Consider the following 13,561-nt stretch of genomic DNA (forward strand, 5'->3'; position numbering starts at 1 on the left):
TGCATATGACCCTGTTTATTGCACATACTTTAAAATTCGCAACCAGCTAATGCTCATGTCGCTCCGACTTTCCAGTTGCGTTGTTTAAAAGCCACCCCTCCACTTGGCTCCAGCGCGCTCCGCACCTCCTGTACCAACTTCCTCCGAGTGAGGGTCGGCTTCCCCAATGTCTAGCCCGCCGTTTACGGTCAAGGCGGTTTTCGAGTATACTTCGGACCACGAGGATGACCTTAAATTTGCCATCGGCCAGATCATAACAGTAACTGCTGTGGAGGATGACGAATGGTATTTTGGCGAATACCCCGACGAGTCGGGGAGCAAGGTAGAGGGTATTTTCCCCAAGAATTTCGTGGAGAAATATGAGCCCCCTGCTCCCCCGCGACCGACTCGCCCCAGCAGGCCGAAGAAAGAGCCCGAGGCTGTTGCACCGCCACCTCCCGAGCCAGCTACGATTGAATCGCCTGTGGCAGAAGCTCGTGCGCCCGAGGTCGAAGAAGAGGCAATTCCTCCCCCAGCTCCATTAGAGACGAAGCCTGTACCCCCTCCTCCTCAATCCCCTCCCGCCACTGCGGAAGAGTCGCCGGTCGAGTCCGCTGCTCCTAAGCCGGCAGCTGCGCCGGCACCTGCTGCTCAGAGTCCTCCAGAAGAGACCAATCCTCCTGCCCCCAAGCTTGCATCGAAGCCACCACCTCCTGCTGTGGCGGAGAAGCCCTCTGGATCCTCATTCAAGGATCGTATTGCTGCATTCAATAAACCGGCGGCGCCGCCAATCGCGCCGTTTAAGCCGCCTGGTTACTCCTCTCAATCGTTTATCAAGAAGCCATTCGTTGCGCCACCTCCCAGTAAGAATGCCTATGTTCCACCGCCGCCCCGAGAACCTCCCGCAACGGTATACAAGCGGGAAGAGGACCCTGAAATCCGAGACCGGCCGGCACCTGAGCCACCCGTTTCCGAGAGCCGGCCTGTGCCGACTGAAGATACCGAGGAGGGCACGGAAGAGCAACCTAAGCCAACGAGCTTGAAGGAACGAATTGCACTTCTGCAAAAGCAACAGATGGAGCAAGCCGCCCGCCACGCTGAAGCTGCCCAGAAGAAAGAAAAGCCCAAGCGACCTCAGAAACCACGCCAAGAAACTCAGGAAGAGGTTGTCCAAGCTGCTGAACCGGCATCTGAAGACCTTGAATCACCGGAAACTGGTAGGGACCACAGTGTGGAAACAGTAAAGGGCGCCAGCGCTCCCACCACGCAACCTGCAGTGCAGCAATCTGCTCTTCAGGACTTGACCAGCGATACAAATGATGCAGATGATTCAGCTGCTGCGGACACCGAAGATGCCGATGAGACATCTACGGGAAGAGAAGATATTGATGATCGTTCCCGCGCCGCAATTCCACCTCCGGTCCAAAGGCAGGCGGAGCAACCTGAAGCTAATGAGGATGGAAAAGAGAATGAAAAGCTTGAATCAGACGAGGAGCAGGAAGAGGAAGAGGAAGATATGGACCCGGAGGTTAAGCGCAAGATGGAACTTCGAGAAAGGATGGCAAAGATGAGTGGAGGTATGGGTATGATGGGCTTCTTTGGAGGCGGAATGCCCGCCCCTGGACCCGCGTCTCGAAAGCCTAAAGCGCCTGCGCCTGCGGAGACGGAAAAGGACACTGGCGATACCGAAACAGCCCCAACCCCAAGTGCACCCCCGGTTCCTGTTATGGCTCTGCCCGGGATGAATGCTAGGTCACCATTAGCTTCTCCTACAGCCGAGAGGGACGAGGAGGCACCATCAATTGCTTCGGTTGGACAACCTGCTCAACCCGAAACGTCTAGAATTGGTGAGGATGAGGAGGAAGAAGAAGCTCCTCGTCGCTCAGTTGAAAAGCCATTGTCTTCTCCTCGCGGTATACAACCCCTGCGCTGTCCCTTATTATTTCTTCTCTTTTACTAATTACTTCGCCATTTAGAGCGCGCAGTGCCTCCTCCGCTTCCAATGGAAACACGCCCTGTCCCGCCCCCCAGTTCCCACGATCTGCCTTTGTCCCCCCCCTCCAGTGCCAGGAAGTGAGTAATCTAAATACTCAAAAACTTTTAATCTTCCCCACTAAATTTCAACCCAGGTCGACCTGCTCCCCCTCCTCCCGTGAGAAGCCCTACATCTGGCGGCGAGGATTCTGATGATGAGCTATCCGTGCATGCACAGAATTTGTCTTTGAACGCTGCAGCCGCGGGTCAACCCTCGGAGCCGGCGCCTCCATTGCCAGACCATCTTGATTCTCGTCGTTCATCTACCTATGATACAACCTCTCCAAAATCACCGACACTCTCGTCCGAGAAAAGGCTCAGTCGAGGGCCTCCACCCGTCCCAGCCAACCCTCCAATTCCTACTCAAACTCGCCCCCCTCCACCACCCCCTCCCGGAGCCGTCAGACGTAGGTCAACCGCTGATAGTCGAACCAGTGGTATCTCTCAGCCTCGGCAAGCTGGAGAGGACGTCGAAGGCGAGGTAACGGAATACGACGGTGATTACGATACCGATATCGCGTCCGGTGCGAAATTTAAGGATGCCTTGAAAGCCCATGGACGGGATTCTAGCCTTGATGAAGGCACTGCAACCGACGATCAATCCCTTCAATCACCGCGCAGCCCGACAGAGACCCGTGTACCACCACTTCCGCCATCTGTTCCTAGGGGAGTTCCCCCGCCTCCTCCATCTCAACCCCCGAAGAGCTCCGGTTCTGGGCGAGCTTCCATAGATGCACCCAGGGCTCCTCCGCCACCCCCTCCTCAGAAGGAGCCATCTCACGGTGACGATGATGAGTATGATCCTTACCGTTACACTGCGCCAACGCATGGGTTGCCTGCCCCAAAGTCAGCCCCAGTGCCAACAGGTCGACCAAACATTCCTCCACCTCCACCGCCACCTGTTGAAGAGGATGAATCGGACAGTCTGTACGATGCATCCCCTGTACAGACAGCTCCAGAGATTTCAGGCCCTCCCCCTCCTCCGAGCCAGCCCCCGGCTGCGATGCCTCCTCAAACACCCCGATCCAACCGTGCATCTTTGGACGTGCCGAGGGCTCAACCCTCTGTACGACGCTCTATGGATGTAAACCGCCCATCTATTGACCAGGGATTTATTGCCATGGAAGTCGACTTAGCCGAGGGCACCACGTGGTGGGCTCAGCCAAACACCCCTCCTCCCGCCCTCCAAAATCGCCAGGACATTCTCCTCGAGTTTGAAGAGTCAAGTTCCTCAAAACGAGGTGGCAAGACCACAGTGACCAAGGATGTTTATGCTCTGTTCCGCGACTATTCTCAAACGGTAATAACCGTAAACTATGATGCCCGCAATCCCGCCGACGCGACGCTGGAGCAACGCCATGAACAACCCCCGCTGCCACCTCGCCAGGACCAGCTTGAGGCTGCGCACGTCCAGATTGGCACGCGTGTCACCCAGGGCGTTAATGCTATCCAAAACACAACCGTGGCCGATGGTACGCCATTCGGTTTAATTGAGCACCTCTTTGAGGACTTGTCGGATGCTCTTCGTCCTGTCGGCAATCGAGCATATGGTGCTTTGGTTTACTCTAACATGGCCAATGCATCCGTGCAGCAAAATGATGAGATTCGCGCTGGTGATATTGTAAGTTTCCGCAATGCTCGTTTCCAAGGACACCGCGGAACAATGCACCAGAAGTACAGCGTGGAGGTTGGCAAACCCGACCACGTCGGCATTGTGGTGGACTGGGATGGAACAAAGAAGAAAATCCGTGCCTGGGAGCAGGGGCGGGAGAGTAAGAAAGTCAAGATGGAAAGTTTCAAGCTCAATGACATGCGCAGCGGCGAGTGCAAGGTCTGGCGAGTGATGCCTCGCAAGTGGGTCGGCTGGGATAGTTAAAGATATGGCAATGAGCGAACCCAGCCCGACACTAAATAATGCTTTATGACGATCCTGACGCGGGACGAGGTTCCTAAACCGAACCCGCAATGACAACTTCATGATTGATTTGACTAGAACGACGGGTTTGACATGGCACCCAATGGCACCTCGTTCACCCCTCTTCCCTTGCTGACGCCACGAACTCGAAACACGGTACAAGGGATGGATAGATGATTGTTTCTGGTACATCTTAATTTTCTGATGGTACATGGACTAATACGATTGAACCTGCATGCTCGCTTGTTCTTGTGCTGATCGCTTGATCTTCCTTCGGATATAGCATTTGTTCCCTGTATCTATTGACATTGTCAGTGTTTTTTCGTGTAGTCTTGATCGACAATTCATTTTCGTTCTGTTATTTACTTAACGTTTAATTAAACTTTGGTGATTCGTTCTTTTTATCGACAATCTCCCTCGAATAGCGAAACAACCAACGAAGTAAATATGCAAGTCCCTATACATGCACCTACATTCCAAGCCTGATGGATCGAAACGACGGGCTGGTAGACTAGCGTCCGATAGAGGTCGCTTCGCCATAACTTAAAAAGAGAATTGGTGGTTGCGGCGTGCGCGAGGGCCGTAATCCTTCTCGCAGGTTCTTGTTACACTTTCCCATGATGAAAGTGTCCATTATTGCACATATAGCAGACCGAAACCAAGCCCGGCGGTGTATTCAGTTAGTTCTTGCTTTTCTGCTTTTCGATGAAAGTAGAAATCATCGCAAGAACCTGCGGCTGCGTTGTGGATATCGTCGGTGTCCTCAAAAGTTCCTTTCTTTCGTTCTCGCTACAAAAGAATCCGCAATGGCTTAAAAAGCCATACTCGCAAGGACACGACAGTGTATCCAGAAAGTACTTGCTCTTCTGCTTTTCGATGAAAGAAGAAATCAACGCAACGGCCTTTGGCTGTTTGGATAACAGCAGCAGCATTCTCAAAACAAGAAATCTAAAAGTGACCGGGCACATTCTATGGGGCCTTAAATGGCCAGGAAATGTATTTTCCGGCAATTGCATGCCGTGTATGGGCTTCCATGGCTTTCCTAAGCAAGGGGAAGGTATTAGTGGAAGATATAAAAAGCTGATTTGGTAAGGACACTAAGGCTACCATAGTTGCGTGAAAGCACCGAAGAGTTGTAACCGTAACGTGTGACTCAGCGGCCATTTGCAGGTAGAAGAGAGTATCTTCCCTGGACTTAAACCGTTGCGTTAGCATGACATGGTATGTTTCTAAGCTATGTTTCAGTGGTTGTGACCTACCAATAGTCCTAGGTGCTTGAGTCCTCCCAGTGTTCGTCTAGAGCTGCGGGTCCTAGAGGTGGACACACACTCTTTGGAGCTAATTACACGATGCCTCTTTAGCCAGTTATGTTAGCAACATAAATGAATTCACTGAGGAGTATCTCATGCCTTGCAATAGTGCACTGTAGAGTGAATATATTGGCCGTCGTCATAGGCTGCTGGGGTGTTGGTGTGAAGCAAGACTTTTGTCTGGGAGAGAGACAAGATGGATTTTAAGAAGCAAGGGTCTATGCATACCAGGGCAACATCGCAGGAACACATTGAGTAGATTTAGAGAAGGAGCAGCTGATGGTCAGCGACCTAGTAGACAAGGCAAATATTGATGCCTCAGGCACTATTGGCTCGTGCACCAACTAGTGAGAGTGAGCGGGAACCGTGAACGACTCCAGGCCTTCTGACCTCCAGCCCGCCTTTCCTCCTCGTTTATCTAACCTCGACTCTCTCCGCCCATGCCCCCGCTGTCATTTTAAGTGCCCTTGAGGCTGCCGTCAAATGTCCCCCTTAGGGTGCGATATCCAGAATGGCGCAAGCAGGTCCGATCACGGACGTCACCCAAAGGCTCTTTATCGAGCTCAAATCTAAGAACGAGGACACACGAGTCCGAGCTGCTTACGAGCTCTACGAAAACGTCCTTGCCATCTCAAGAGGTAGTATAAGCTTTCAAATCAGCTTACCGATTGCAACAAGCTAACTTGGAGACTTCTTCTCCTAGACTGGGCTCCCGAGAAGTTTATCGAGTTCTATAACGCCGTTAGTCAACGCATCGCCCAACTCGTCGTCACCGGTAACGATGCGCACGAAAGAATCGGGGGTCTTCTCGCCCTTGATCGGTTAATAGATTTCGAAGGTGTGGATAACGCCCAGAAGACGACCAGATTTGCCAGCTATCTACGAAGTGCGCTCCGCAGCAGCGATAATGCCGTCCTCGTCTACGCCGCGCGGGCACTTGGTCGGTTAGCAAAGCCCGGCGGTGCGCTCACTGCGGAACTTGTTGAAAGTGAAATACAATCGGCGCTGGAATGGCTTCAGTCCGAACGACAAGAAGGCCGGCGATTTGCTGCCGTGCTGGTTATTCGAGAACTCGCGAAAGGTTCCCCCACACTCCTTTATGGGTTCGTTCCTCAAATTTTCGAACTTATTTGGGTTGCTCTCAGGGACCCCAAAGTGCTCATTCGTGAGACTGCCGCCGAAGCAGTGAGCGAATGCTTTGAAATTATCGCTGCGCGAGATATGCAGGTCCGACAATTGTGGTTTGCGAGGATCTACGAGGAAGCACTTCTGGGCTTGAAGTCGAATAATGTGGATTGGATACATGGGTCGCTCTTGGTCCTCAAAGAACTTCTTCTCAAGGGTGCTATGTTCATGAATGAGCATTATCGAAACGCATGCGAAATTGTCCTTCGTCTCAAGGACCACCGCGACCCCAAGATTCGGACGCAGGTCGTTCTCACGATTCCCATCCTCGCCTCTTATGCCCCCGTTGACTTCACCGAGACATACCTTCATAAATTCATGGTTTACCTACAGGCACAGTTGAAGAAAGAAAAAGAACGAAATTCTGCTTTCATAGCTATTGGGAAGATCGCGAATGCTGTTGGCGTTGCCATCGCACAATATCTGGATGGTATCATTCTTTACATTCGGGAAGGGCTTTCCGCGAAAGCGTAAGTGCATTATCTCCAGTTCGTTATTATATATACTGACAATTGGAAGGCGGAATCGGGCTACCATCAACGAAGCGCCGATGTTTGAATGTATCAGCATGCTGTCTCTAGCTGTGGGGCAGGCACTCAGCAAATACATGGAATCACTCCTGGACCCCATCTTTGCCTGTGGATTGAGCGAATCTCTGACACAAGCTCTTGTTGACATGGCTCATTACATACCGCCAATTAAGCCTACGATCCAAGTGAAGTTGCTTGATATGCTCAGCCTGATACTTGATGGCACCCCTTTTCGTCCTTTGGGATGCCCCGAGAGTAGGCTTCCTCCAATGCCTTCATTCGCCAAAGATTTCACTCCTCAGGAGCTACACTCTGATGTCGAAATCGCATTAGCCCTCCATACTTTGGGAAGCTTCGATTTTTCTGGCCACATCCTCAATGAGTTCGTGCGCGACGTTGCTATTCACTATGTCGAGAACGACAATTTCGAGATTCGGAAGGCTGCCGCTCTTACTTGCTGTCAGCTATTTGTGCACGATCCAATCATTAATCAAACCAGCAGCCATTCCATACAGGTTGTGAGCGAAGTTATTGACAAGCTATTGACCGTCGGCGTCGGGGACCCAGATCCCGAAATTCGACGTACCGTCTTATTATCACTTGATCGCAAGTTTGACCGGCATCTCGCGCGGCCAGAAAACATTCGGTGTCTCTTCTTAGCTGTGAATGACGAGATTTTCTCTGTCAGAGAAGCCTCAATCTGCATAATTGGGCGCCTTTCCAGTGTTAACCCAGCCTATGTATTTCCACCATTACGAAAGTTGCTGGTGAACTTGCTCACTGGGCTTGGGTTTGCAAACACTGCGCGCCAGAAGGAGGAAAGTGCCCAGCTTATCAGCCTTTTTGTTTCGAACGCTACGAAACTGATAAGGTCATATGTGGATCCTATGGTTACAACTCTCCTACCGAAGGCAACTGATGTTAACCATGGTGTCGCCTCCACCACGCTCAAAGCCGTCGGGGAACTTGCAAGTGTCGGAGGAAGTGATATGAGAGCGTATCTACCCAAACTTATGCCCATAATTCTTGATGCCTTGCAAGATCTTTCTTCTCATGCCAAGAGAGAGGCGGCGCTACGAACGTTGGGCCAAATATCTAGCAATTCTGGCTATGTTATCGAACCTTATATTGATCACCCCCATCTCCTGGCGGTACTCATCGGTATCATCAAGACGGAGCAAGCAGGGTCGCTTCGTAAGGAGACGATCAAGGTTCTGGGAACGCTTGGTGCATTGGATCCCTACAAATACCAGCAAATAAGCGAAACAGCACCTGATGTTCACCATATCAACGAAGTGCAGACAGTGTCAGATGTTAGTCTCATCATGCAAGGACTTGCGCCGTCTAATGAAGAGTACTACCCAACCGTTGTGATTCACACCCTCTTGCAAAACATACTTCGTGAGAACTCCCTTCAACAATACCATTCCGCTGTCATCGATGCGATTGTCACCATTTTCAAGACTCTTGGCTTGAAATGTGTGCCTTTTCTTGGTCAAATTATTCCAGGTTTTATCTCTGTCATTCGAGGTTCGCCTGGAGGACGACTTGAATCATATTTCAACCAAATGGCAATTCTTGTCAATATCGTGAAGCAGCACATAAGAGCCTTTCTCCCTGAAATCATTGAGGTCGTTCGAGAATTCTGGGATGTGTCGTATCAGGTCCAGGGGACCATTCTATCCCTCGTGGACGCGGTAGCCAAGTCCCTGGAGGGTGAATTCAAGAAATACCTTGCTAGCCTCATTCCTCCAATGCTGGATACACTTGAGAAGGACGCCACACCGCGCCGACAACCTTCGGAAAGGATCTTGCACAGTTTCTTAATATTTGGCCCCAGTGGCGAGGAGTATATGCATTTGATCGTCCCATCCATTGTGCGTCTGTTCGATAGAGCTCAGAATCCACCCAGTATTAGGAAGTCCGCCATTGACAGTCTGACTAAACTCTCACGACAAGTGAATGTTTCCGACTTTGCGTCATTGATCGTCCACTCTCTGTCTCGTGTCGTTGCCGGCAACGACCGCATGTTGAGACAATCTGCCATGGACTGTATCTGTTCCTTGATATTCCAGCTTGGCCAAGACTTCAATCATTATATCCACTTGCTGAATAAGGTTTTGAAGCATCACCAAGTCACTCATGTCAATTATCAGATTTTAGTGACAAAGCTCCAAAAGGGGGATCCACTTCCCCAGGACCTTAACCCCGATGAGAGCTATGCAAACTTGGCAGATGACGCTAATTATGCCGAGGTTGGCCAAAAGAAAATGGTAGTCAACCAGCAACATTTGAAGAATGCCTGGGATGCATCACAGAAGTCAACACGAGAGGACTGGCAGGAGTGGATTCGAAGATTCAGCGTGGAGCTCTTGAAGGAGTCGCCTTCGCCAGCCCTACGCGCCTGCGCGAGCTTGGCGGGCATATACCAACCTCTTGCGCGAGACCTATTCAACGCCGCTTTTGTCTCTTGTTGGACAGAATTGTATGATCAATACCAGGAAGAGCTGGTACGATCAATTGAAAAGGCACTAACCTCACCAAACATCCCACCAGAAATTCTTCAAATCCTTCTCAATCTTGCTGAGTTTATGGAGCACGATGACAAAGCGTTGCCGATTGACATCCGCACACTTGGCAAATATGCGGCCAAATGCCATGCTTTTGCAAAGGCTCTTCATTACAAGGAACTCGAGTTCGAGCAGGATCAGAATTCTGGAGCCGTGGAAGCCTTGATCACAATCAACAATCAACTCCAACAGTCCGATGCCGCTATCGGTATTCTTAGAAAAGCCCAAGCATATCGGGATGTCGAACTCAAAGAAACCTGGTTTGAGAAGCTTCAACGCTGGGAAGAGGCTCTTGCGGCTTACAAACGACGTGAGAAGATTGATCCAGACTCTTTCGGCATTACAATGGGGAAAATGCGCTGTCTACACGCCCTTGGAGAGTGGAAGGTTTTGTCTGACTTGGCCCAGGAGAAATGGAACCAGGCTTCTCTTGAGCATCGAAAGTCTATCGCTCCTCTAGCTGCTGCGGCCGCATGGGGTCGAGGCCAGTGGGAATTGATGGACTCGTACCTAAGTGTCATGAAGGAGCAATCTCCTGACCGTTCATTTTTTGGAGCCATTTTGGCGATTCATCGTAACCAGTTCGATGAAGCGGTTATGTACATCGAAAAGGCACGAAATGGTCTTGACACCGAACTCTCCGCACTTCTTGGGGAATCCTACAACCGCGCATATAACGTGGTCGTCCGCGTGCAAATGCTTGCCGAACTCGAGGAGATCATCACATACAAGCAAAATGTCGGTGATCCGGAGAAACAAGACGCCATGCGCCAGACCTGGAACAGACGACTCCTTGGCTGTCAGCAGAACGTGGAGGTGTGGCAACGCATGCTCAAGGTCAGAGCACTTGTCACCACACCCCGAGAGAACCTGGACATGTGGATTAAGTTTGCCAACCTTTGCCGCAAATCTAACCGCATGGGTCTTGCCGAACGATCACTGGCGTCGTTGGAGACGGTTCTCTCCGATGGCAGCGGTGGCACACGGACTATCTCCCCGCCGGAAGTTACATATGCTCGTTTGAAGTTTAGCTGGTCCAGTGGGCGCCAACGCGAGGCCCTTCAAATGCTCAGAGAGTTCACCGGAAACCTTACCGAGGATTTCACACGGTTCAATGCACTTGTTGCCTCACAATCCGAACATAATGGTATCAACGGCGTCAATGGCGTTAACGGCATTGCCGAAGGAAACCACACCGATATTATGGGCCTCAGAGAACGCGTTGGTGATGTTAACAAGTTCCGAAGGCTCCTTGCCAAAAGCTACCTTAGGCTTGGAGAGTGGCAGACAGCCTTGCAACGAGGTGACTGGCGACCAGAGCATGTCCGTGAAGTGCTCAATGCATACTCGGCAGCTACTAGATACAACCGCGATTCCTACAAAGCATGGCATTCATGGGCGCTGGCAAACTTTGAGGTCGTTACAACAATTGCTAGCCAAGCGAACAAGGATGGCGGAAGTTTGGCATTGGTTCCAGGTCATATTGTAACAGAACATGTGATTCCTGCTATCCGTGGCTTCCTCAGATCTATTGGACTATCATCAACATCCTCTCTGCAGGATACTTTGCGGCTGCTCACCCTTTGGTTCAACCATGGTGGTGACCAGGAAGTGAACTCAGTTGTTACAGAAGGATTTACCGCTGTGAATATCGACACATGGCTTGCGGTCACACCACAACTTATTGCACGTATCAACCAGCCCAACTTTAGGGTTCGAAGCGCTGTTCATCGCCTGCTAGCTGAAGTTGGCAAGACACACCCTCAGGCTCTTGTGTACCCCCTGACGGTTGCAATGAAATCTAATGTTACACGACGGTCACAGTCCGCAAGCAATATCATGGATAGCATGCGGCAACACAGCGCCACCCTTGTTGAACAAGCCGACCTTGTAAGTCACGAACTTATCAGAGTCGCTGTACTATGGCACGAGCTCTGGCATGAGGGACTCGAAGAAGCGTCCCGACTCTATTTCGGCGACCATAACGTGGAAGGGATGTTTTCAACTCTTGCTCCACTTCACGAAATGCTTGATAAGGGTGCCGAGACGCTGCGCGAGGTATCGTTTGCCCAGGCATTTGGGCGCGACCTTGCCGAGGCGAAGCATTACTGCATGCTCTACCGCGAGACCGAAGAAATCGGTGATCTGAACCAGGCGTGGGATCTGTATTACACTGTTTTCCGCAAAATCAGTCGACAGCTACCGCAGCTATCGACACTTGATCTCAAGTACGTCTCGCCCAAGCTCAAGGACTGTGTAGACCTTGATCTCGCTGTCCCTGGTACCTACCAAAGCGGCAGACCTATCATTCGCATCATCAGTTTCGATCCAATCCTCCATGTTCTCCAAACGAAGAAGCGGCCACGACGGATGACATTGAAGGGCAGCGATGGAAGCTCCTATATGTACGCACTGAAAGGTCATGAAGATATCAGACAAGATGAGAGAGTCATGCAATTGTTCGGGCTAGTCAACACCCTCCTGGACAACGATAGTGAGAGTTTTAAACGACATTTGACAGTACAGCGATTCCCTGCCATCCCACTCTCTCAGAATTCCGGTATCATCGGATGGGTCACGAACAGCGACACTTTGCACGCCTTGATCAAGGAGTACCGAGAGACACGACGCATTCTCCTCAATATCGAACATAGGATTATGCTGCAAATGGCTCCAGACTACGATAACCTGACGCTTATGCAAAAGGTCGAAGTCTTTGGATATGCCATGGACAACACCACCGGGAAGGATCTGTATCGTGTTCTGTGGTTGAAGAGTAAGAGTTCTGAGGCCTGGCTTGAGCGACGAACCAATTACACTCGGTCGCTCGGTGTCATGTCCATGGTCGGATACATCCTTGGTTTGGGCGATCGTCACCCGTCTAATCTTCTTCTGGACCGGGTGACTGGAAAGGTGGTTCACATCGATTTTGGTGACTGCTTCGAGGTTGCGATGCATCGGGAGAAGTATCCGGAGCGCGTGCCATTCCGTCTTACCCGTATGTTGACATTTGCAATGGAAGTCAGTAATATCGAAGGAAGCTATAGGATCACTTGCGAGGCGGTCATGCGTGTGATCCGCGAGAATAAAGATTCGCTGATGGCTGTTCTGGAGGCTGTAAGTTACTTTCCCTCTGTCCCATTGTATTTACTTAACTGACGCGAATTTAGTTCATCCACGACCCACTAATTAACTGGCGTCTCGGAATTCGGGAGTCTCCAGATCGAGTGCCATTCAACACGGAGCGGCGCCAATCCGTCGTCTCTGGCGTCAATATTGAACATGGCGTTCAGCCGAGCAACTTCTCCCGCCACCGTCGACCTTCGATTCTTGAGGGCGGCATCCTCGATGCCCAAGAGGGCGTTCCCAATGAAGCACGCGAGGCACAAAATGCAAGAGCGCTGCAGGTTCTTGGGCGGGTCCGGGAGAAATTGACGGGTCATGACTTCAAGCCCACTGAGGAGCTCAATGTGAGCGACCAAGTTGACAAGCTTCTCGCACAGGCGACGAGTGTGGAGAACATTTGTCAACATTGGATTGGATGGTGCAGTTTCTGGTGATTGTTTTGTTTCCTATAAGGATATTTTGTATTCAGGGTCTTTTGATGGCGATGGTGGATTTGCATGATATCGGATTAATGGGTTTCGGCTGTCGCATAATGGTTCTTTTCAGCTATGTCGGCCTGCTCCTACGAGGATGACTGGGCGGCTTTATGGCTTTAAATTCTAGTTTTAGACATGATATTATGTTGAACTGAAGCACTTGGGTTGGGTTAGTAGTTAAATGGATTGTTTATGTAGGATTGCATGTGCTCAATTTGACTTCGTATAGTACATGGTTGCCGGGTATGAATCGGCATCCAAGTAGAAATAACTCAGCAAAAATTCAAATGTAAGATTCAAAGTACCCGAGTCAATCAATCTCCTCGATCTGGTTGGATGTATGTATCCGGCCATGTATGTTGCTACGTCACAATTGTAGGTATTGCATACTCCCGAGCCGAGGTCACGGGCACGATCATCTTCAGCTCTCCTCAGT

The 13,561-nt window shown here is 50.8% G+C and overlaps 2 protein-coding genes across 2 annotated transcripts; both read left to right on the forward strand.

Moving 5' to 3' along the window:
* Positions 1–166: 166 nt before the first annotated feature.
* ASPSYDRAFT_57885 (SH3 domain protein) lies at positions 167–3,889 on the forward strand (the record flags this gene model as incomplete). The annotated part of the gene is made up of 3 exons (XM_040849446.1): positions 167–1,892; positions 1,956–2,042; positions 2,109–3,889. The coding sequence occupies 3 exons, from the start codon at positions 167–169 to the stop codon at positions 3,887–3,889; spliced, it is 3,594 nt and encodes a 1,197-aa protein (XP_040702424.1).
* Positions 3,890–5,749: 1,860 nt separating this feature from the next.
* On the forward strand, positions 5,750–13,083 carry tor (putative TOR pathway phosphatidylinositol 3-kinase TorA; the record flags this gene model as incomplete). The annotated part of the gene is made up of 4 exons (XM_040842163.1): positions 5,750–5,876; positions 5,942–6,893; positions 6,943–12,640; positions 12,694–13,083. The coding sequence occupies 4 exons, from the start codon at positions 5,750–5,752 to the stop codon at positions 13,081–13,083; spliced, it is 7,167 nt and encodes a 2,388-aa protein (XP_040702425.1).
* Positions 13,084–13,561: the final 478 nt, after the last annotated feature.

This window comes from Aspergillus sydowii, assembly GCF_001890705.1.
Source record: "Aspergillus sydowii CBS 593.65 unplaced genomic scaffold ASPSYscaffold_5, whole genome shotgun sequence".
NCBI classification, from domain to species: domain Eukaryota; kingdom Fungi; phylum Ascomycota; class Eurotiomycetes; order Eurotiales; family Aspergillaceae; genus Aspergillus; species Aspergillus sydowii.